General features: G+C 44.7%; 1 protein-coding gene across 2 annotated transcripts in view; it reads right to left on the bottom strand.

Annotated features, from left to right (window-relative positions):
* Positions 1-25,246, bottom strand: part of USF3 (upstream transcription factor family member 3) — a 53,853-nt gene that overhangs the window by 9,083 nt on the left and 19,524 nt on the right. For both annotated transcript variants that reach the window (XM_008146605.3, XM_054713963.1), the window contains 4 exons: positions 18,889-18,953; positions 17,241-17,269; positions 14,466-14,548; positions 2,158-2,254 (listed from right to left, as the gene is read on the bottom strand). In XM_008146605.3, the coding sequence (XP_008144827.2) occupies positions 2,158-2,254; positions 14,466-14,548; positions 17,241-17,269; positions 18,889-18,935 (256 nt within the window). In that variant the 5' untranslated portion in view covers positions 18,936-18,953. The remainder of the gene's footprint in view (positions 1-2,157; positions 2,255-14,465; positions 14,549-17,240; positions 17,270-18,888; positions 18,954-25,246) is intronic.

The raw sequence follows: 25,246 nt of genomic DNA, 5'->3' as shown, positions 1-25,246 counted from the left end.
TAACAGTGAATATCAATATCACAGCCTACAACAGCTAACATTACTTATGGTGGTAATAGTCTCTTTTATAAATGGCATTAAACTCGTTTCTAATTTACCCTTTGAAACAACAGAGAACAAGTACAACATGTTAGAAATAAAGTGGTAGAACTTGGAGGAAAGCGTCAACAATGGAACTTGCATTTTCCTTGGCAGGGACGATGTATGTTACCCTACTGAGTAATGGAGATGTCTACACCCCTGTTCCTTTCTAAGGAAGACAGCCTCACCCTTGGATCCTACTAACGGGGCAGCCTGGGCTGCTGCTATTTATGCTCTGTGACCCCGTACATCCCTACATGTCTTGCCATAGGGGTAGGTACTCTCCCCATTCCCTCTGCCAAAGGCAGCCCATCCTTAAGGCCAATGCCCTATGAGGTAGCCTGAAATGAACAGTTCTGTCCTGACAAGGATGAGCTGAGATTAGAAAATTATTTCCTTGGATACTTAAACTAAGAGACACAGGAAAAAGCACATGTCAATGTGCCATGGACATTAGAAATTTAAAAATAATTATTATAGACCAAATAATAATGGTTGTTCTTACTTATTGCACACTTACCATATGCCTGGGACTTTTCATTCACTGTCTCATTTAATAACAATAACAACAATCATAACAGATAACATTTACCAAGCATTTACTTGAAGTCCCAAACTTCAAGTGCTTTACCAGAATTATCTCCTTTAATCGTCATAACAACCATGAGATGGGAACTACCTATTGTCTTTATCATTCTCAGATGTGAGAAACAGGCTCAGAGTAGTTATATAATTTACCTAAAGTTAACCAGATAGATGCTGTAATTATCCTCATTTTAAGATAAGGAAACTGAGACTTGGAGAGATTAAGTAACTGATGAGAGGTACTGAGTGATAAATGAAATCAGGACACAAACCCAGGTGGCCTGACTCCCAAGACCACTGCTCTGACCACTGTTCTATATTGTCATGTGGACCATGAATATGTGGAGAAAACTATTAGGAGATGAAGAGTGAGCAGATGCACAAAAAAAGCACCAAAGAAAGGATGAGGACGGAGATGACAAGCAGTCACACTGAAGCTGCCTCCTTTGCTGCTCTGACCCCTGGCCTGGCTGTTCAGCTTTTCCTGGGCCTCATGCAACTTTTTTTTTTTTTTTCAATAGTTTCCCTTTTCCCTAAGGTAACTTGACTGCTTCAGCCTCTGGGCTTTGAAACCAAAGCAGCTCTCACTAGGAAAGTCTACAAATCCTTTTATAGGGTGCCTCAAAATGGATACCAAACATATATATCTAGCTACCTGACAGCATCATAACCAGGGCCTGGGCCATAAAAGACAACTGAGCTACTTGAGGGGATAAGTTGTTATCTAACTGAAATTCTAAAGGCTAACCTTCAAGTATGCTCTCCAATATCCTTCCCGTTTCTTATAAACAGCCCAGCATTGCCCCACCTCCACAAATTCTGCCTTTGTTTCTCTCCTTTTAATGTGACCTTCTGAGGTGTCACAGGAAATTCTCTCTCTGCTCTTGTCAGTGGCCTATCACTCTGAGCTTTATACTTGCCTGTGATATTCTTCTTTTCAGCTGTTATAAGGAAACCCATTCTCCAGTTCAAGTGGAAAAAGAGATTCACTTGATAACATAGAAAGACTCACTTCTATCTAGAGATCAAATATTATTAAATGATTAGGCAGTCTGATGCGCACATTACATGTAATATAAACAATCATGAACTGAGGGTTTGGCCTTTGAGCAAATTCCCAGTTAAGTCTTGGCACAGGCATTATCTTTATCTTGTTTTTAAGTTATACTGAGCAGGATCCCTCTACATCCTCTTATAAGCTCCTCCTAGCTGGAAGATTCAACTAGAATAAAAAAGATTCAGCATTACTTATATCATGAGTTAAGCAAACATGAAAAATAGAGACAAGTCCAAAATAAAAGTTAATTATGCCTGCAAGATTTAGAATTGCTCACTTAGATGAGTTTATTTGCAACACTATTCTCCCAGATCCACTGAACACATGGTCTTAATAACGTCTGTGGGCAAAAAGCCTTCTGTATCCTAATATAAGTTGCACTGTATGCAAAGGTCTAAACATTGGGGGGAAAAACAAAAAGAAAAAATATTTACCTTGTTCATTATTTCCTCCATTAAGCAGGAATTCATCATTTTGCCTTTTCAATTCTGTTATATATTTAAAGGCTTGGTCCAGGATCATATTCTTGCTCTGCCAAAGAAAATTAACAATTTAAAAGGTCTTCATTTTAAGACCCTGCCAAAGAAACTTAAAAGTGTTTATTACATACTAGAGGCCCCGTACATGGATTCGTGCACTGGTGGAGTCCTTCGGCCTGGCCTGCGGGGATTGGGCCAAAACCAGCTCTCCGACATCCCCCGAGGGGTCCCAGATTGCAAGAGGGCACAGGCCAGGCTGAGGGACCCACTGGTACGCAATCAGAGCTGGGGAGGGACTTCAAGAGGTAGGCAGGCTGGGGGAGGGACCTCGGGAGGGCTCCAGGGCATGTCCGGCCAGTCTCACCCAGTCCCGATTGGCCGGACCCCAGCAGCAAGCTAACCTACCGGTCAGAGCATCTACCCCCTGGTGGTCAGTGTGCATCATAGCGACTGGTCGAATGGTCAGACACTTAGCATATTAGGCTTTTATTATATAGGATATGTGATATGTATCTTTAAAAATTTTTTAAATGCACCAATATTCAAAAGCTTCTACTGCTTATCTTTCATTTACTAAGTATTTATTGAGCATCAACTATGTGTCAAGCTCTGTCCCAGGCACTAGGGATATAATAAACAAAACAGAAAAAGTTCCTGACTTTGAAGAATTTTATACATATACTAGAGGCCCGGTGCACGAATTCGTGCACCAGTGGGGTCCCTCAACCTGGCCTGTGGGATCGGGCCAAAACCGGCTCTCCGACATCCCCCGAGGGGTCCCAGATTGAGAGAGTGCGCAGGCCAGGCCAAGGGACCCCACCAGTTCACAATTGGGCCAGGGAGGGAGGTGGGAGGTTGGCCAGCCAGGGAGGGACCACTGGAGGGCTCCAGGGCATGTCCAGCCCATCTCCCTCAGTCCCAATCGGCCAGACCCCAGCAGCGTCTGACCCCCTATCGGTCAAAAGGTCTGCCCCCTGGTGGTCGGTGCACATCATGGCGACTGGTTGACTGGTTTACTGTCTGCCTCCTGGTGGTCAATGCACGTCAAAGCGAGCAGTTGAGCAGCCTTAACATATCATTAGCATATTACACTTTGATTGGTTGAACAGCTGACTGGATGACTGGACACAGCACATTAGGCTTTTATTATATAGAACTAGAGGCCCGGTGCATGAAATTTGTGCATGGGGGGGGGGGTCCCCCACTCCGGCTTGCACCCTCTCACAATCCGGGACTACTGGCTCCTAACCGCTTACCTGCCTGCCTGCCTGATCACCCCTAGCTGCCTCTGCCTGCCTTCCTGATCGCCCCTAACTGCCTCTGCCCGCCTGCCTGATTGCCTCTAATTGCCTCTGCCTGCGCGCCTGATTGCCCCTAACCGCCTCTGCCTGCCTGCCTGCCTGCCTGATGCCCCTAACTGCTTCCCTGTCAGCCTGATCACCCCTACCTGCTCTCCCCTGCTGGCCTGATTGCCCCTAACTGCCTCTACCTGCCAGCCTGATCGCCCCTAACCACCTCTACCTGCCAGCCTGATCACCCCTAACCACCTCTGGCTGCCAGCCTGATCGCCCCACCTGCTCTCCCCTGCCGGTCTGATCGTCCCTAACAGTTCTCCCCTGCCCTCCTGATCGCCCCTAACCACCTCTGCCTCGGCCCCCACCACCGTGGCTTTGTCCGGAAAGACGTCCAGTCTATCCGGTCTAATTAGCATATTACCCTTTTATTAGTATAGATATGAATAAAATGCTGTGGGGGGAAAAATAGAGCAGAGTACTAGTAAGAAGGGGCCAGAGAGATGGCAGAGGTTACTCTGTGTATGGACTGAATGTTTGTGTCCCCCTACAATTCATGTTGAAACTCTAATCCCTGCTGTGATGGTATCTGGTGGTTGGGCCTTTGGGAGATAATTAGGTCATGAGGGTAGACCCTTCATATGAGATGCCCTTAGAAGAAAACATGAGGGAGGTGAGTGCTCTCTCACTGTGTCATGTGAGGACATAACCAGGGCCCACACCAGGAACTGAACTGGCTAATACCTTGATCTTGGACTTCTCATTCTCTGAACTGTGAGAAATAAATTTTGGTTGTTTAAGCCACCCAGTCTATGATAATTGTCTTATAGCAGCCCCAAATGACTAAGACACTCTGTTATAATCTATTTTGTATAGAGAGGCTGAGAGAGGCCTCTCTGTAAGGTAACATTTCTTTTTTAATCCACACCCGAGGATATTTTTCCATTAATTTTTAGACAGAGTGGAAGGGAGGGGGAGAGATAGAGAGAGAAACATCAGTGTGAGAGAGAGAGAGACATTGATTGGTTGCCTCCCGCATGCTCCCCGACCTGGGGCCAGGGATCGAGCCTGACAAAGTGGCACATGCCCTTGACCGGAAGAGAACCCAGAACCCTTCAGTCTGAGGGTTGATGCTCTTATCCACTGAGCCAAACCGGCTAGGGCTGTAAGGCAACATTTAAGCACAAACATGAAGGAGGTATGAAAAGTATATGCCTTATAGGTATCAGGAGGAAGAAGGTTCAGGTAGCAGGATCAGTAAGAGCAAAGGCCCTCGGGCAGAGCTGTGCTTGGCATGTTGGAGGAACAGTAAGGAGATGAGCCGACTAAAGTACATAGGAGAAGAGTAGTAAAAGAAGAGGCCAATGAGGGCCTTAAAGACCATTTAAAGACTTTAAATTGAATTTAATGTTATTCTTTACTCTGTCAACCAGAACTACAATGTTACTTGAATGAGTTTGGTGTCATGCTCCCAGTATATTCCATTCCTAAGCTTTTCAAAAAGATTGTATTTTATGTCAAAGTACTGCTTTATTCTTTATTCTTAATTAACAATTTTAAAAATTGAAAACACAATATGCGCATATAGCAAAAAAATAAAGTAAATAATCTGAAGGGATATATAATGAAAACTAATATTTCTTTTGGCTTTAACCTTCCAGATCCTTTTCCAGAGGCCACTACTGTAAAGTGACTTGTGTACCCTTCCAGAATGTTCTATGCCTCTGTGTGTGTGTGTGTGTGTTTAAATCCAGACAGAAAGATATTATAAAGAGTAAGTTACTTGCCCTAACTGGTTTAGCTCAGTGGATAGAGCGTCAGCCTGCAGACTCAAGGGTCCCAGGTTCGATTCCGGTCAAGGGCATGTACCTTGGTTGCAGGCACATACCCAGTGGGGAGTGTGCAGGAGGCAGCTGATCGATGTTTCTCTCTCATAGATGTTTCTAACTCTCTATCTCTCTCCCTTTCTCTCTGTAAAAAAGCAATATTTTTTTTTTTTATAAAAAAGAGTAAGTTACTTTACTTTTAAATTTAAAAGCATATCTTGGAGATGCTTTTATATAGCATTTAGGTTCCTATATCTATGTTACACCTTCTGAATGCTGTATTTACTTTACCAGTCTGTTACTAATAAATATTTAAGTTGTATAAGAGGCATTTCAGTTTTTTATTCTTCAGCTATTGGAAAATAAAATAATTTTTTAAATGTTGCAGTGTATGTTTAACTCCTACTCCCATGTGCACATTATTAAATAACTCCAGTACTTTATCAGACAACTGTTTTCATGCAGGAATCAGTGATTTAGTGCTTTGGTTCAGCAAGTTACAATTCTGGATTCCTTAGACTTAGTCCCCCCAAAAAACCAAAGTAACCCAGGAAACACTTTAAAGAGAGAAAACTGATACTGTCCTTTCTTAACTCAAAAGTCGAGAAAGCCCTAGCCAGTTTTGCTCAGTGGTTACAGCATCGGCCCTCAGACTACAGGGTCGCAGGTTCAATTCCAGTTAAGGGCACATATCTTAGTTTCAGGCTCATCCCCAGCCCCCGGCGGGGTGTATGTGGGAGGCAACAAATTGATGCGTCTCTCTCATATAGATATTATGCTCTCTCTGTCTCTACCCCTCCCTTCCTCTCTCTCTAAAAATCAATGGAAAAAATATCCTCGGGTAAGGATTAACAACAACAACAACAAAGAGCTGAGACAAAGGCAGAGCCTTACAGTGCCCACTTTCTGCCTCTCTACTTGAGATGGGGGTGGAGACATGTAGCAACAGTGAAGGAAATCTTAATCTATTCAGTTTCTGGGAGCCAAATATTGATTTCCATTGCATAGTCTAAGACACTGAGGAATCAAAATGATTATGGTTTCCTTTCAGAGACACTCATAGGAATGAAAGCCAAGAGCAGGAAAATAAGATTTTACTAGGCAAACACAAATATTTACTGAGCAGCTACTATATACATTGAGATGTGAAGGAAGAAAAACAGTCAGAGGACATAGTGCCTGCCCTTAAGTTTGCTATTTGTTAAAGAAACAGAAGATATGCTTTTAGGAAGACTAAAAAACATCTATGCAAGACTAAGTACTGCCCTGGAGGGGCGAATAAAGAGAAAGTGGAGTGTAAGACCTTCCTAAGGGGACAGTGTAGAGAAGAAGCAAACTGAACTGGACCTCCCTATGACAGCCCGGGAGGTTCAGGACTGGGAGTTCCCGCGACCACGAAGGTAGGGTGAGAGGTATGGGGATAAAACTGGGGGGCGGGTGGAAGGACTCTTCTTATGCAGTAATAAGAACCAATCCCCACACCCTCTATGCAGCTGGATGACTTCCCCTTTCTGTCCCAACCACAGGAGGCAAGTTTGTTTTCTGTGAAATGTAACCAGAGAATTTTAGCCTCATGGATGCTTGGCACAGAAAGGAACACACGAAGAGGCTCCTGAATGAAAACGGGAGTGAAGTCAATTCCTCACATCCATAAGTGACACACTCAAGAGGCAGACTCAGTGAGCACCAAATCCCCACTGAAGCAAGTCCTGCCCCATAAGGATATCTCCAGCACAGCAGTTCTTCCATTATAGACACAGTGGGTCCTTACAGCCAATTGGCCTGGAGGTCAATTCCTCCCAGTGATACCAACAGCAATCAAGGCTTAACTACAACAAGACTGTGCACCCAGCACACAAAGGGGTGCACCTCAGGTAATTAGGGAGGCTGAGCCACTGTAGGTAGGGCCCTATAGGACACCTACCACACAAAGCCACTCCATCAACACAGGGAAGCAGCCAAAATGCAGAGACAAAGAAACATGTCACAAATGAAAGAAATGGAGGACAGCAAACTACTGGATATAGAGTTCAAAACCACAGTTATAAGGTTACTCAAGAATCTTCTAAAAACCGCTGAGAAACTTGAGGAGATTAGTGAGACCTTCAAGGACCTTAATGAGAAGGCAAAAAAAAAAATGGAAAAGGACCAGTCAGAAATTAAGCATTCACTGTCTGAAATAAAGAATAATATACAGAAATTCAACAGTAGACTAGCGGATCCCAAGAATCAAATCAAAGATTTGAAATACGAGGAAGCAAACAACACCCAACCAGAAAAAAAAAAAAGAATCCAAAAATATGAAGATAGTGTAAGGAGCCTCTGGGACAACTTCAAGCATACTAACATCTGAATTATGGGGGTGCCAGAAGAAGAGAAAGAGCAAGATACTGAACACCTATTTGAAGAAATAATGACAGAAAACTTCCCCTACCTGATGAAAGAAATAGACTTACAAGTTCAGGAAGTGCAGAGAACCCCAAACAAGAGGAATCCAAAGAGGACCACACCAGGACACGTCATAATTAAAATGCCAAGGGCAAAAAGACAAAGAGAGAATATTAAAAGCAGCAAGAGAAAAAACAGTTAGTTACCTACAAGGGAGTACCCATACCACTGTCAGCTGATTTCTCAACAGAAACTATGCAGGCCAGAGGGGAGTGGCAAGAAATATTCAAAGTGATGAACAGCAAGAACCTAAAACCAAGATTACTCTACCCAGCAAAGCTATCATTTAGAATTGAAGGTCAGATAAAAGAGCTTCACATGTAAGAAAAAGCTAAAGGAGTTCATCACCACCAAACCAGGATTACCTGAAATGCTGAAGGGTATTCTTTAAGAAGACGAAGAAGAAGAAAAAGGTAAAGATAAAAATTATGAACAACAAATACATATCTACAACAAGTGAATCTAAAAATCAAGTGAATAAAAAATCTGATGAACAGAATGGACTGGTTAATATAATAGAATCAGGGACATAGAAAGGGAGTGGACTGACAATTCTCACAGGGAAGGGGATTTGAGGGGTGCAGGAAGAGATTGGACAAAAATCTTACACCTATGGATGAGGACAATGGTGGGTGGTAAGGGCATGGGGTGTGGGGGAGAATCGGGTGGAGGGGAGCTATGGGGGGGGGGGGGGAGAGGAACATCTGTAATAATCTGAACAATAAAGATTTATTTATTTTAAAAAAAGCTAACAAGAATATTCTAGAAAAATTAATTGTACTGGACAAAAAGCTGTTCCTAAAGTGTTAACTAAAATTTTTATTGGTAGAGAAAAACCAAGACGGCGGCAAAGGTAAACACCTGAACTGCTGCCTCGCACAACAATTTCAAAACTACAACTACAAGACAAAACAGACATCATCCAGAACCAAAGGAAGGCTGGCTGAGTGGAAATTCCACAACTAGAAGGAAAGAGAAAAGCACACTGAGACGCACAGGAGCTGTGGAAGGCAGAGGTACGGAGGTACACGTGCGAAGAGGGCTGGCAACTGAGTATGCGGCTGGCTTTCTCAATCGGGAGGGAGACAAAAGCTCCCGACGGCTCTGAACTCCAGTTCCAGGCGAGACTTTGGGGACCCAGACTCATGCGGGGAGAAACTGGACTGTCTGGCAGTGGGCAAAACTCTAGGGCGGCTTTCTCTCAGAGGTGCTTGCAGCGATTACCGCGGGACACTGAGACCCAGGTGCCTCTTAGGGCAGGGCTGACGGGAAGCCATTGTTATTTACTCCACCCTGAGATCTTGCCCCACAAAGCCATTGCTGTTTGCTCCGCCCTGAGACTCCGCCCCATCCAAGCTGAGCACAGAAGCTTTTGCATATGAATGGCCTGGTCCTTTGAATTCTAAACTTACCTAACAAACTGCAGCTGAGTCAGTGAGACCCAGAACTTCCAAAAGAAGGCCCAAGGCCCCATAGCAGCTTGCATTGCTTCACAGCTGGGCCTCATTTGGGCACCTCCAAAACCCAAACAAAGAAGAGGAATCTGCAGATCTCTTCGTAGCTCCTGCTGGGTGGCCTCAGGCAGAGGCTAAATTAGCACCTCCTTGGAGCTCCAAGAGCCAGTGTTCCCAGGGGTCAGAGTGGGATCATCCAGATTACAATTCCTCAGATTCATAAAGGACACACTCAGAGGGCAGACTCAGTGAGCACCAAAGCCCCACTGAAGCAAGTCTTGTCTCATAAGGGTGTCTCCAGCACAGAAGTTCTGCTGGCATAGACACAGCTGATCCTCACAGCCAATTGGCCTGGAGATCAATTCCTCCCAGTGATACCAACAACAATCAAGGCTTAACTACAACAAGACTGTGCACACAGCCAACAAAGGGGTGCACCAAGAGTGTCCACCTCAGGTAACTGGGGAGGCTGAGCTACTGGGCCCTATAGGACACCTAGCACACAAAGCCACTCTATCAACTCAGGGAAGCAGCCAAAATGCGGAGACAAAGAAACAGGTCACAAATGAAAGAAATGGAGGAAAGCAAATGACTGATATAGAGTTCAAAACCACGGTTATAAGTTTTTTCAAGAATTTTCTAGAAAAGGCCGATAAATTTAGTGAGACCCTTGAGGATATGAAAAAGGAACAACTAGAAATTAAGCATACACTGACTGAAATAAAAAATATTATACAGAGATCCAACAGCAGACTAGAGGATCGTAAGAATCAAGTCAAAGATTTGAAATACAAAGAAGCAAAAAACACCCAACCTGAAAAGCATAAAGAAAAAAGAATCCAAAAATATGAAGATAGTGTAAGGAGCCTCTGGGACAACTTCAAGCGTACTAACATCTGAATTATGGGGGTGCCAGAAGAAGAGAGAGAGCAAGATACTGAAAACCTGTTTGAAGAAATAATGACAGAAAACTTCCCCACCTGGTGAAAGAAATAGATTTACAAGTCCAGGAAGCTCAGAGAACCCCAAACAAGGAATCTAAATAGGACCACACCAAGACACATCATAATTAAAATGCCAAGAGCAAAAGACAAAGAGAGAATATTAAAAGCAGCAAGAGAAAAACAGTTACCTACAAGAGAGCACCATACAATTGTCAGCTGATTTCTCAACAGAAACTATGCAGGCCAGATGGCAGTGGCAAGAAATATTCAAAGTGATGAATAGCAAGAACCTACAACCAAGATTACTCTACCCAGCAAAGCTATTATTCAGAATTGAAGGTCAGATAAAGAGCTTCACATGTAAGAAAAAGCTAAAGGAGTTCATCACTACCAAACCAGTATTATATGAAATGCTGAAAGGTATTCTTAAGAAGAGGAAGAAGAAGAAAAAGGTAAAGATAAAAATTATGAACAACAAATACATATCTATCAACAAGTGAATCTAAAAATCAAGTGAATAAAAAATCTGATGAACAGAATAAACTGGTGAATATAATAGAATCAGGGGCATAGAAAGGGAGTGGACTGACAATTCTTGGGGGGAAAGAGGTGTGGGGGGTGCGGGAAGAGACTGGACAAAAATCGTACACCTATGGATGAGGACATTGGGGGGAGGTAAGGGCAGAGGGTGGGGTGGGAACCAGGTGGAGGGGAGCTATAGGGGGAAAAAAGAGGAACAATTGTAATAATCTGAACAATAAAGATTTATTTTTTAAAAAAATTAATTAATAAATAAATAAAATTTTTATTGGTAGTTCATCTCATGGTAAAATTGCATAACATGTAATGAACCTAAAGCAGTCATATTTTAGTGCAAAAAATTAAAATTTAAAAGCTATCAAGTCTACATCATAAAATTTCCAAAAGCCTCCTAATATTTAAATCAAAAAAGGGGGGATAGTAGAAGAATATCATGTAAGGAAAAATATCCTGTAAGTAAATTGCATCTAGAAAATTTTTACTTTAGAAAATTAACTTTCATTTGTAATGCTAACAGCGAGACACCCATGTAAAACATACATGGTGTCAAAACAAGCCAAAGGAAAATCGTTTGGGCAAAAAATGAAAAAGGATCACAAGTCAAATTTATAGAAAATATTCCTTTATTAACTTTCGGTCGAGAATATGTTTGTATATTTTCAGAAAACAACTCCGAGACCATGTGGATTCCTGCAACAGAGAGGAATTGACAGGACTAACTACTCCAGCCTTGAAGACAGAAGAGAAACAGTCCAGAGATGGAAGACGCTGACGACGCCTTGCCATACTAGCAGTCAGCAGCTGTGCGTCACTGCAGGTTGCCAGGACCAAACCAGAGAGGGTCGGACCTGCAATACCACTATCTGTCCACCATCCAAACTGAAATATTATTGCTGACATGTACACATAAGGAACTGTTTGACATTGAAATTGGGACTCAAAAGAACTGTTGGCCCAGAAAGAAACTCACTACAGACTGATTCATTTGCCTCTCAGCATAACCATTATTGCTTGTCTCATTTTTGGTTCTTGTAAGTGTATTTCTAGTAGCACATAATCTCACTCATCTAGGGAAAATGATGAACAACATAGACTGATGAACAAGAACAGACCCGGAGTCAAGGAAGCATAGATCAGACTGTCGGACCTCAGAGGGAAGGTAGGGGAGGGTGGGGATAAGGGGGAGAGATCAACCAAAGGACTTGTGTGCATGCATATGAGCCTAACCAGTGGTCACGGACAACAGGGGGGTGGGGGCATGCGTGGGGAGGGGTTTGGGATGGGAATGGGGGGATGAGGACAAATATGTGATACCTTAATCAATAAAGAAATTTTTAAAAAAAGGCTAACACAAATGATGATATCCTATTACAATGGAATCCTATATAATAAAAGGATAATATGCAAATTGACCAAACAGCGAAATGACCAGTCACTATGATGAGCACTGACCACCAGGGGGCAGACGCTCTATGCAGGAGCTGCCCCCTGATGATCAGTGTACTCCCACAGGGGGAGCGCCGCTCAGCCAGAAGCCAGGCTCATGGCTGGTGAGTGCAAAAGCAGTAGCGGGAGCTTCTCCCTGAGGCAGCACTAAAGAGCAGCGAGCCCGGCTTCTGGCTGAGCAGTGCTCACATAGGGAACTCCCGTGGGGAGCAGGCCTAAGCTAGCTAGCAGGCAGACATCCTGCCAGTGGTCCCAGACTGCGAGAGGGCACAGGCCCGGCTGAGGGACACCCCCTCAGTGCACGAATATCATGCACCGGGCCTCTAGTCCTATCTAATAAAAGAGTGATATGCAAACTGACCATCACTCCAACACACAAGATGGCTGCCCCCATGTGGTCAAAGATGGCTGCTCCCATGTGGACAAAAGATGGCCACCACAAGATGGCCAGCAGGGGAGGGCAGTTGTGGGTGATCAGTCCAGCAAGGGAGGGCAGTTGGGAGGGACCAGGCCTGCAAGGAAGGGCAATTGGGAGGGACTAGGCCTGCAGGGGAGTGGAGCTGAGGGGGGAGAACCAGGCCTGCAGGGGAGGGCAGTTGGGAGGGACCCAGGCCTGCAGGGGTGGGCAGTTGGGGGAGACTAGGCCAGCAAGGGAGACCAGTTGGGGGGGACCAGGTCTGCAGGGAAGGACAGTTGGGGGAGACCAGACCTGCAGGGGAGGGCAGTTGGGGGGGCCCAGGCCTGCAGGGGAGGGCAGTTAGGGGTGACCAGGCCAGCAGGGGAGGGCAGTTGGGGGAGACCAGACCTGCAGGGGAGGGCAGTTGAGGGCAACCAGGCCAGCAGGGGAGGGCAGTTGGGGACAACCAGACCTGCAGGGGAAGGCAGTTAGGGGTGACCAGACCTGCAGGGAGGGCAGTTGGGAGGGACCAGGCCTGCAGGGGAGGGCAGTTGGGGGGGACCCAGGCCTGCAAGGGTGGGCAGTTTAGGGGGACCAGGCCTGCAGGGAAGGGCAGTTGGAGGGGGGGATCAGGCCTGCAGGGGAGGGCAGTTGTGGGGGACCAGGCCTGTAGGGGAGGGCAGTTGGGGGGAATCAGGCCTGCAGAGGAGGGCAGTAGGGGGCGACCAGGCCAGCAGGGGAGGGCAGTTGGGGGTGACCAGGCCTGCAGGGTAGGACAGTTGGGGGCGACCAGGGCTGCAGGGTAGGACAGTTGGGAGGGACCAGGCCAGCAGGGGAGGGCAGTTAGGGGCTACCAGGCTGGCAAGGGAGGGCCTTTGTGGGGGACCAGGCCGGCAGGGGAGGGCATTTAGGGCAATCGAGCTGGCAGGGGAGAAGTTAGGCATCGATCAGTCTGGCAGGGGAGTGGTTAGGGGGTGATCAGGCTGGCAGACAGAAGCAGTTAGGGGCAATCAGGCAGGCAGGCAGGCGAGCGGTTGAGAGACAGCAGTCCTGGATTGTGAGAGGGATCCCAGATTGGAGAGGGTGTAGACTGGGCTGAGGGACACCACCCCCCTGTGCACAAATTTTGTGCACCGGGCCTCTAGTACTATATAACCAGTAAAATGTTACAACACCTGACGAAAGGTATCTACAACTAAGTCTACTAGGTACCACTGAGTGAAAATACAAAGCAAGTTGTGAAACTACTCAGACATAGTCACAAAGCAATGTCTAAAGAGATATGTAACAAGTTTTAGCAATGATTATAACTTGAGCATAGAATGTAAATTTATTTAACTGAATTTTTAAGATTTTTTTATTGTTGACAGTATTCAATTTATTTTTTAATCTTTTTATGCCTTCCATGTTGTTTTCATTTTTATTGTTTTGATTTCAGTGAGCAGGCTTTATCCTCATTATCAGAAGAAACAAAACACTTAGAGAAAATTGTCATCTTAAATAAGCTGAGATTTTAGTGGAGGTTGATAAGGTGTGGAAAACAAAAGAAGACATCCTTAGAAGATTCTAGGTAAGAATTTAAGATAGTAAAGAACATGATTGGAGAAAATAAAAGAAATGCCTAGTAAATACAGTTGCATACATATACTAGTACATATAATCATGGGACTGAATAATTCAAGATTTTAAAGATCTAGAAATGATATGGTCCATTTGATCATGTAAAAACTGTACTAGGAGATTGTTGGGAGTGTGGGAAGAATTAAAAATAGCCATACAGAAACTTAAGAGAATGAAAAATTATGAGACAATTATTAACTCCAAAAAACTATTCATGACAGGGAACAAGAATAACCATTTAAACAATGGGGATTATCTGTTCACAAGTTACAAATAAAAATGAGGGGACTTCTTACCTGCTTCAGTGCAGGGGAACATGGGATCAGCTCTCCTATTCTGTTAATCCCAGCATTGATTTTCTTCTTCCTATGCCTCTCCACTAGAGAGAGGGGAAAATCCATTTATCAAACCTACAGACAATTTGCTTCATTCTCCCTAATAAAGAAATTTTAGGCTAAGAAAATCTTATCTAATAGTATCTACTAACTTTAGTAAGATTTCTAAGAATGTCAGAAATTAAGTCTAGTGTTATGAAAATTGATATAGCCAATACTTTTATTAACCCTTTAAAAATGAGATCTATAATTACTAAATTCAAATTATAAACAAATTGCTAATATTACATTACTGTTAGGCAATTATATTGTAGTTCAAGTATTACTAGAGATTTTAACAACCAAATTTCAAGAACCCACTAATAAACTAAGTTACTAGAAAATTGCCTCTTTATAGAAGATGGGCAAATGAGACCTTTCTAAACAAATTAGGATGACTGGAGAACATTTGTGGAATAGAAACAGCTATTAGTTATAACTTAAAATAGACAAGAAAATGGGATCTGGGTTGTTTACTTTGGCCACATAGAAATTTTCCCATCCAAGAAATTGGGTATCTGACAACTTCTCAATGAACTGGGAAATGTTCCGGGTTTATGTGCTACAACTTTAAAAGTTGTATAGAAGGATCAAGAAGATACAAGAGCCCTAGCTGATTTGGCTCAGTGGATAGAGCGTTGGCCTGCGGACTGAAGGGTCCCAGGTTCGATTCCGGTCAAGGGCACATGCCCAGGTTGCGGGCTAGTTCCCCTGTAGGGGGTTTGCAGGAGGCAGTCGATCAATGATTCTCATCATTAGTGTTTCTCTCTCTCTCTCCTCTCCCTCTCCCTCTCTGAAATCAATAAAAATACATTAAAAAAATAAAAGAGGATACAAGACATTACCTAAATAATTTCTATAAGTTCTATAAGACACTGTTAGTAGAAACATTGGTCTTGGCTATTTTCTGTGAGAAAGTTTTCTAAAATCTTCCTGTCTAATAAGATTCCAATGCTTCTAAAAGGATGATCTTTCAAATTGTAGCATAAGTAGGTCTTGCTTTGCAAAAGATACTCTTTTTGCTTCAGAATCTAGCAGTAAGAACATCCTTTTCAATGATATCTAATCATTCTGAATAAATTACTATCAGAACATATTTACAGCACCATGTGACAGTTGACACCAATAAAACATTTAGGTCAAGCATGTCAAACTCGACCCACGGGCCACATGCAGCCCACAACGAATATTTTTGTGGCCCAGACAATATAACGGTATGCAAGAGATGTTTTAATAAAAATTTCACAACGTAATTTTTATAATATCCTGTTATACATTAATTATTAATAATGAACTATAACGTTCACTAATGACTGATTACTATAATGGTGTGGCATTCATTTCCCTTATGCACATTATGCACAGGCGCACCATTTCTCTCCACTAATACTAGCAGCAAATATTTTAGCAGCTGGCTGCCATGTCATTAGTCTTGGACTGACTTGTTTGGTGTGGGCAACAGGAAATATTTCACTTTCGGAGGACAAGAAAAATAGGTTTATTTGCGTTACGCTTACTAATCTGTGCAGTTATTCAGTGTCTGGTAAGTTAATGTTCAAGAAAAAATATTAATTTTTATTAAAATGTCCTATTATTTTATATTAACGATTACTCATTGATTTCAGCCCTTTGTATTCAGCATGTCTCTATCGAAATAAACCTACGTTTCTATGAATATTGAAGCTTTTGTTTTTTTGCGGCCCACATAAACCTAAACCTTGTTTATTTGGCCCGTGTTAGCCTTTGAGTTTGACATGCCTGATTTAGGTCATATACGAAAGAGCTTAAACTCATATGGCCAAAAAATAAAGCAAAGCAATACATATAGTTCACCTTTCTTCTGAATTCTCTAACAATAGTATCTGTTGTTATCTAGGAGCAGACTTTTTAATGTGTGGAGGTAAAAACAACAACATTAAGAATCTTTACCCATGGTGATAAAGGGGAATTAAAGGCAGTCAACTCCCTTCTGGGGAACAGCAATATTCCACCAGTGGTCCACACTTCTCTCCATAGATAAAATTTTCCCCAGGGTTAGGGAAAGGAAGGTATCAATTATAATATAGATAACAGAAATTAACTTCTATTTTTTTTTAGATCAATTTTAGTGAAGTCTCTGATGGAAAATAAATGTTATAAAATGTACCAAATTGTAAATGTATGTGCAATTACTTCTATACATGTTTATCTGGCTTTGGCCTGTAATTTTGATGTCTGAGATAAAATTAAATATTTTCTATACTTCTTCCTATAATTAGGACTTCACAACTTAAGACTGTTCACATTTTAAGTAGGTACCTTTAAAATCTACAGCCTGCTGCTCACCTCTTTCCTATTCCTCTAGGCAGCCAGCTCCCTGTGGAATTTCTGCAAAGATACATACTCTACTTTCTATTTAGGAAAAGTACATCTGGAATCACTCAAAATACTAAAATCACTCAGTGAGTGAAATCACTTAACACACTAGCTCCAGGGGTATATTAACCCTTAAAATATCTAAATAGACAATAAATCAGAAGATGATAAGCAAGCCATCTTCATGAGCTTCAGGGGTGTTCAGTCAATTAAAAATAAGAAAGAAAGACTTTTCTAAAAATGGTTCTATACATATAGCATAAAAGCTTATAATCAACTGTGGTATAATTTCATTTTGAATACAAAAACGTTACCAAATAAAATTTAAATTGCTGTTTCTACCTGCATTGTGTGTCTCCCGGTTTTTCTTTCTGAAACAAAAAGTGGAGATAAAAGGAACATGAAAATAATAGAAAGCCATTTTCACCACTTTACATTTTGAGAACCATAAAAATCAATTTTATGAATTTGTATTTGTTGCATCAATAAGAAACTATCTAAATAAAATTTATAATGTTAATATATATAATGGTATGTAATCTTAATATATATTATGTATGTAAACTTAACTGCAAATACATCAATATAAATTTAGAATCCACAATTTCTGAAAGTAACTACAATTCTCTATTCCTACACACCCACAAGCCATTGGTCAGGAAGCAAATCAACAAAAAATACTTGAAAAATGTAATTAAGGAACTAGTCAACTCTCGAAGTAATGTGCCAAGTAGGTGACTTTTTTTTTTTTTTTTTTTTGAGAGAGAGTAGAAGGGAGGGAAGGGGAGAGAAAGAGAGAAACATTGATTGGTTGCCTCCCACACCTACCCAACTGGGGGTGGGGATGGAACCTGCAACCCAGGTATGCGCCCTTGACAGGGAATTGAACCTGAGACCCTTCGGTCCTCAGGCCGATGCTCTATTCACTGAGTAACACCGGCCAGGGCACGAGTAGATGACTTCTAATGTTTGCCTGGCACCCAGGCTGAGGTGGAGGTGAGTGTGTAAAGGAGATAAGCAACAGCTGGGAGGAACCTGGAAATCCCCAGGAAGGTAACTATGGCAACCACCAGCACCCAAGCACTGACAAGTGGCATTTCAACCATCTTTTGCAATTATGTATCTTAAATTATCCAAACCCTTAAATTTTATTAAAAGCTAATCTATTAAAAAGATTGATTTTTCCCCTTTCAGGTACTATTATTCAATACATTAACATTTTCTAACAACTATTGGGTAAAAAAAGAGAATAGTGATTTTAATATTAATGGAATCAGCCTGGCCAGTGGAGTTCAACAGCTGAGCATCGGCCCATGAATCAGGAGGTCACAGGTTTGATTTCCAATCAGGACACATTCCCGGGTTGAAGGCTCGATCCCTGGGGGGTAGGAGGAGGTGTGAGGGGAGGTTCAAGGGAGGGCATGCAGGAGGCAGCTGATCAATGATTCTCTCACCATTGATGTTTCTATCTCTCCCTCTCCCTTTCTCTCTGAAATCAATAAAAATATTTTTTAAAAATTAATGGAAACATTGGCCATGTAATTCTAAGCAGAAACACTGGCCAAAATGGTAGAAATCCAGAAGGGGGGATATATAAAGAACCAAAAATAATATTGTACTGATATGCATATTGACATAACGGTTTCTAATGTCACAAAATGTCTATTCAAACTGAATTCAGCCTGCATGAGCTTAAGATCTACAAAGACTAATCCTGTTTGGAGTAAAAACTTTCAGAAGAAACTAAACATTTAGAATAGATTTGGTATTACACTTGGTACACTGCTTGCAGAATAAGAACAGGTAAATGTTAACTATGTACCTTTTTCTATAAAGCGATTTCTATCTATCCACACATTTTTAAAGAGTAATGGTTTTCTAGGCACCCAAATGAAAGTTCCCTAAGGATTACCTATTTAATAAAGTAGGGACTAATTCTGCTTCTTATCTTCTAAAATGATATTATTTTTAAACTATGGCTACTACTTACCTGTGCTGCTTTTTTGTAGGAGTCTCATTTTCCGTCATTTCTGGCATGGTTACAGTGATAGGGACCTACAAGGCATGGAAAGACACACCAGAAAGTTTAAAATCATTCTAGGTCCGGGTGAGGCCGTGCGCCCCTGGATCCGGGTGAGGCTGGGTCCCGGGTCTGGGTGAGGCCGTGCGCCCCTAGATCCGGGTGAGGCTGGGTCCCGGGTCCGGGTGAGGCCGCGCGCACCTGGGTCCGGGTGAGGCCACGCGCCCCTGGGTCCGGGTGAGGCCACACGCCCCTGAGTCCGGGTGAAGCCGTGCCCCTGGGTCCGGCCGAGACCAAACCAGAGGGAGTCAGACCTGCATTACCACCATTTGTCCACCATCCAGAGCTGAAAAGTCAGTGCCAACATGTACACATAAGGAACTGGTGGACATTGATATTGGGTCTCAAAAGATCTGTTGGTCCAGAAAGAAACTCACTACAGACTGATTCATTTGCCTGTCAGCATAACTATTATTGCTTGTCTCACATTCGGGTCTTATAAGTATATTTCTAGTAACACATGATCTCACTCATCTAGGGGAAATGATGAACAACATACACTGATGAACAAGAACAGACCCAGAAACAAGGAGGCATCGATCGGACTGTCGGGCCTCAGAGGGTGGGTAGGGGAAGGTTGGGGTGGGGGGAGAGATCAACCAAAGGACTTGTGTGCACGCATACGAGCCTAACCAATGGTTAAGGACAACAGGGGGGTGGGGGCATCCATGGGGAGGGGTGGGGGGTGGCAATGGGGGGATGAGGACAAATAAGTGACACCTTAATCAATAAAGAAATTTAAAAATAAATAAATAAATAAATAAAATCATTCTAGTACCTCAGGAAAATTAATAGCAATTTGGTTCAAATACCAAATGCTAAAAAAATAAAAGTGGAGACTATCCTGAGAAACCAAGATGGCGGCATAGGTTAAACACCTAACCTACAGCCAGGCACAACAATTTCAAAAATACAACTAAAAGTCAAAACGGACATCATCCAGAACCACAGGAAAGCTGGCGGACTGAAATGCCCACAACTAGAAGGAAAGAAAACCACAAGGATAATCAGAGGAGCCGTAAAAGCCTGAGGTATGGAGACACGGGCGGAGACACGAGCACGTGCGCGTGTGGGGAGGACGGAGCCGGAGAGGAAGGGGCGGCTGACGGCCTGGCCGGCGTTCTCTAGCAGGAAGGAGATAAAAGCTCCAGATTGCGCTGAACACCAGCTCCGACTGCACTGAACCCCAGTTCCGGGCGAAACCCTGGGAAGCCAGGCGCACGCTGGGGGAATGAATCTGGGCTGTGGGGCGCAGGCACAGAGGAGTGGCGGAAGGCAGAGCTCCAGAGGTGCGCACGGGAAGGCGCGCAGAAGAGGGAAGGCTGCCTGTGCCACTGAAGCGCCAGACTGCGCTGAGACCCAGTTCCAACTACACTGAAACCCAGTTCCAGGCAAGAATCTGGGAATCCAGATTCATTAGGGGAGAGACTAGACTGTTTGGCAGTGGGCGAAACTCCAGGGCGCGTTTCTCTCAGAGGTGTTTGCAAGGAATACAGAGGGACACAGACACAGGAACCTCATAGGGCGGGGCTGACAGGAAGCCAAGGTTGTAGGCTCCACCCTGTAACTCCGCCCCAGCCAAGCTGAGCAGAAGCTTTTCCCTGCTGAGTGCCTCAGGCAGTAGCTGACCTACACTACATTGGAGACCCAGAAACGAGGGCATCTAGTGGTCGGTGTTGAGATGACACCAGATTTCAACCACGCGCACAAGGGTCACATTCAGGAGGCAGACTCAGTGAACGCCAAAGCATTGCTGCATCAAGACCCGGCCCATAAACATGTCTCCTGCACAGCAACTCTTCCTATATAGACAAAGAGGGTCCTCACGGCCAATTGGCCTGGAGGACAATTCCTCCCAGTGACACCAACAACAATCAAGACTTAACTATACAAAGGAGGACCAAGATGGAGGCATAGGGCGGAAGCCTGATCGTTGCCTTCCACAACAATTTTGAGACTACGACGGGAGAGCAGAGCAGACACCATCCAGAACCACCGGAGGGCTGGCTGAGCAGATGCTCTACAACTAGAATAAAAGAGAGGGGTACGTGGGATGATGCTGACGCCGGTGACCCAAAGTCCACATTTTAAGAACTACGGCTCAGGTGACACAAGGGCGGCCTGGAACGTGCTCGGCACAGTTCCCCCGGCGGTCTCCGGCTGAGGAGACGGCTCCACTCGCTGCCGAGCACGGACAGACGAGCCCCTGGGAGACATGGGGTGGGAGACTCCGCGCTTGCTGACCTCTGAGTCCTTCAAGAATCTCAACGCCCCGGAAACGGCCAGGTGCGCATGCTCGGCGACCGGCCACCGCTGCAGACCCAAGGGCCGAAGCGGCAACACCAGACCAGCCCGCCGCCGCGCACCGGGCACACCGGAGCTTCGCCGAGCCCGCCGCCCAACGAGTTCTGCGGCAGCCGCCCTGGAGCTCTGAGAAAATGACCGAAGGAATTGCTGAGAGGGAATTGACCAACAGGAATTGGGATCAAGAAGACGAAACCCCGCTGAGACCCGGGTCCAGGCGAGGCTGCGAGCCTCTGGGCTCAGGTGTGGTCATACGCCCTTGGGTCTAGGTGAGGCCTCCCGCCCCTGGGTCTGGGTGAGGCCACACGCCCCTGGGTCCAGGAGAAGCCGGATTCCGGGTTCGGGTGAGGCCATGCGCCCCTGGGTCCGGGTGAAGCCGGAATCCTGGGTCCGGGAGAGGCCGTGTGCCCCTGGATCCGGGTAAGGCTGGGTCCCGGGTCCGGGTGAGGCCGTGCGCCCCAGGATCCGAGTGAGACCACGCGACCAGGGGTCTGGGAGAGGTCACGCGCCCCTGGGTCTGGGTGAGGCCACGTGCCCCTGGGTCTAGGTGAAGCTAGATCCCGGGTCCGGGTGAGGCCGTGTGCCCCTGGATCCGGGTGAGGCTGGGTCCCGGGCCCGGGGGAGGCCATGTGCCCCTGGGTCCGGGTGAGGCCACGCGCCCCTGGGTCTGGGTGAGGCTGGAGCCCGGGTCCGGGTGAGGCCATGTGTCCCTGGATCCGGGTGAGGCTGGGTCCCGGGTCAGGGTGAGGCCTCTCGCACCTAGGTCCGGGTGAAGCCACGCGCCCCTGGGTCTGGGAGAGGCCACGCGCCCCCGGGTCCAGGTGAGGCCATGTGTCCCTGGATCCGGGTGAGGCCTCGCGCACCTAGGTCCGGGTGAGGCCACGCGCCCCTGGGTCTGGGAGAGACCTCACACCCCCGGGTCCAGGTGAGGCCATGTGTCCCTGGATCCGGGTGAGGCTGGGTTCCGGGTCCGGGTGAGGCCTCGCGCACCTAGGTCCGGGTGAGGCCACGCGCCCCTGGGTCTGGGAGAGGCCACGCACCCCTGGGTCCAGGTGAGGCCATGTGTCCCTGGATCAGGGTGAGGCCTCGCACACCTAGGTCCGGGTGAGACCACGCGCCCCTGGGTCTGGGAGAGGCCACGCGCCCCTGGGTCTGGGTGAGGCCACGTTCACCTGAGTCCCGGTGAAGCCGTGCCCCTGGGTCCGGCCGAGACCAAACCAGAGGGAGTCAGAGCTCCGTTACCACCATTTGTCCACCATCCAGAGCTGAGGGGTCAGTGCTGACATGTACACATAAGGAACTGGTGGACATTGAAATTGGGTCTCTAAAGAACTGTTGGTCCAGAAAGAAACTCACTACAGACTGATTCATCTGCCTGTCAGCATAACTATTATTGCTCGTCTCACATTCAGTTCTTATAAGTATATCTCTAGTGACACATGATCTCGCTCATCTAGGGGAAATGATGAACAACATAGACTGATGAACAAGAACAGAACCAGAAACAAGGAGGCATCGATCGGACTATCGGGCCTAAGAGGGAGGATAGGGGAGGTTGGGGGGAGGGGGGAGAGATCAACCAAAGGACTTGTGTGCATGCATATGAGCCTATCCAACGGTTAAGTTCAACAGGGGGTGGGGGCATCCATGGGGTGGGGTGTGGGATGGGAATGGGGGGATGAGGACAAATATGTGACACCTTAATCAATAAAGAAATTTAAAAAAAATTTTAAAAAAATTAAAAAAAAATAAAAGTGATATCATGAAAAAAGCACTGGGGATAGAAAAATGTATAAGAAAAAAGGACAAAAACATTATATCTAGCAGGTGGAGAACAAGATGAATGTCAAATGTGAGGTGTAGCCAAAAAGCAGAGAGAAAGACCATATGGGCTTGGAAATCAAGAAAAGTTAATCAAGGGTGTGGATTTGAGCAAGACCTAGAAAGACAGCTAAAACATACTTGAGTTGGGAGAGTATGTTCTTTGTTCATGATACTGTTTGTGATACAAAATTTAACCTAGAACAATGGACCCTCTCTCTGAACACAGAACAAACAAAAGTGACAAGCAGACAAACATGTAATATTCTATACATGGAAGCATTCATTCATTTATTCACTCATTTGCTAGGCCTCTTGCATTTCAAACTGAAAAAAGTCTTAAGTTACCATTTTGAGAGTCATTAAACTCTGAGTATGATAATTCTATTTATATTTAAAATATCATAATAGTGAGAAACCAAGATGGCGGCATAAGTAAACACCTAAACTGCTGCCTCGCACAACAATTTCAAAACTACAACTAAAAGACAAAACGGACATCATCCAGAACCACAGGAAGGCTGGCTGAGTGGAAACTCTACAATTAGAAGGAAAAAGAAAAGCACACTGAGACTCAGAGGAGCTGCAGAAGGCAGAGGTACAGAGGCGCGTGCGCGGAGAGGACTGGCAACTGAGTACGCGGCTGGCTTTCTCAATCAGGAGGGAGACAAAAGCTCCCAACTGCTCTGAACTCCAGTTCCAGGAGAGACTCTGGGGACCCAGACTCATTCGGGGAGAAAGTGGACTGTCTGGCAGTGGGCAAAACTCAAGAGGTGCTTGCAGCGATTACCACGGGACACTGAGACTCAGGGGCCTCTTAGGGCAGGGCTGACAGGAAGCCATTGCTGTCTGCTCTGCCCTGAGACTCCGCCCCATCCAAGCTGAGCACAGAGGCATTTGCAAGTCTTGTCTCATAAGGAAGTCTCCAGCACAGAAGTTCTCCCAGCGTAGACACAACTGATCCTCACAACCAATTGGCCTGGAGGTCAATTCCTCCCAGTGATACCAACAACAATCAAGGCTTAACTACAACAAGACTGTGCACACAGCCCACAAAGGGGTGCACCAAGAGTGTCCACCTTAGGTAACTGGGGAGGCTGAGCCACTGGGCCCTATAGGACACCTAGCACACAAAGCCACTCTATCAACTCAGGGAAGCAGCCAAAATGCGGAGACAAAAAAACAGGTCACAAATGAAAGAAATGGAGGAAAGCAAATGACTGGATATAGAGTTCAAAACCACGGTTATAAGGTTTTTCAAGAATTTTCTAGAAAAGGCTAATAAATTTAGCGAGACCATCAAGGATATGAAAAAGGACCAACTAGAAATTAAGCATACACTGACTGAAATAAAGAATAATATACAGATATCCAACAGCAGACTAGAGGATCGCAAGAATCAAGTCAAAGATTTGAAATATGAAGAAGCAAAAAACATCCAACTGAAAAAGCAAAAAGAAAAAAGAATCCAAAAATATGAAGATAGTGTACGGACCTTTGGGACAACTTCAAGCATACCAACATCCGAATTATGGCGGTGCCAGAAGAAGAGAGAAATCAAGATATTGAAAACCTATTTGAAGAAATAATGACAGAAAACTTCCCCACCTGGTGAAAGAAATAGACTTACAAGTCCAGGAAGCTCAGAGAACCCCAAACAAAAGGAATCCAAAGAGGACCACACCAAGACACATCATAATTAAAATGCCAAGAGCAAAAGATAAAGAGAGAATATTAAAAGCAGCAAGAGAAAAACAATTAGTTACCTACAAGGGAGCACCCACACGATTGTCAGCTGATTTCTCAACAGAAACTATGCAGGCCAGAGGGCAGTGGCAAGAAATATTCAAAGTGATGAATAGTAAGAACCTACAACCAAGATTACTCTACCCAGCAAAACTATCATTCAGAATTGAAGGTCAGATAAAGAGCTTCACATGTAAGAAAAAGCTAAAGGAGTTCATCACCACCAAACCAGTATTATATGAAATGCTGAAAGGTATTCTTTAAGAAGTGGAAGAAGAAGAAAAAGGTAAAGATAAAAATTATGAACAACAAATACATATCTATCAACAAGTGAATCTAAAAATCAAGTGAATAAAAAATCTGATGAACAGAATAAACTGGTGAATATAATAGAATC

The sequence above is a fragment of the Eptesicus fuscus genome, chromosome 3 (assembly GCF_027574615.1).
Source record: "Eptesicus fuscus isolate TK198812 chromosome 3, DD_ASM_mEF_20220401, whole genome shotgun sequence".
Classification (NCBI taxonomy): domain Eukaryota; kingdom Metazoa; phylum Chordata; class Mammalia; order Chiroptera; family Vespertilionidae; genus Eptesicus; species Eptesicus fuscus.
This window is presented reverse-complemented; position numbering and strand designations above follow the sequence as displayed.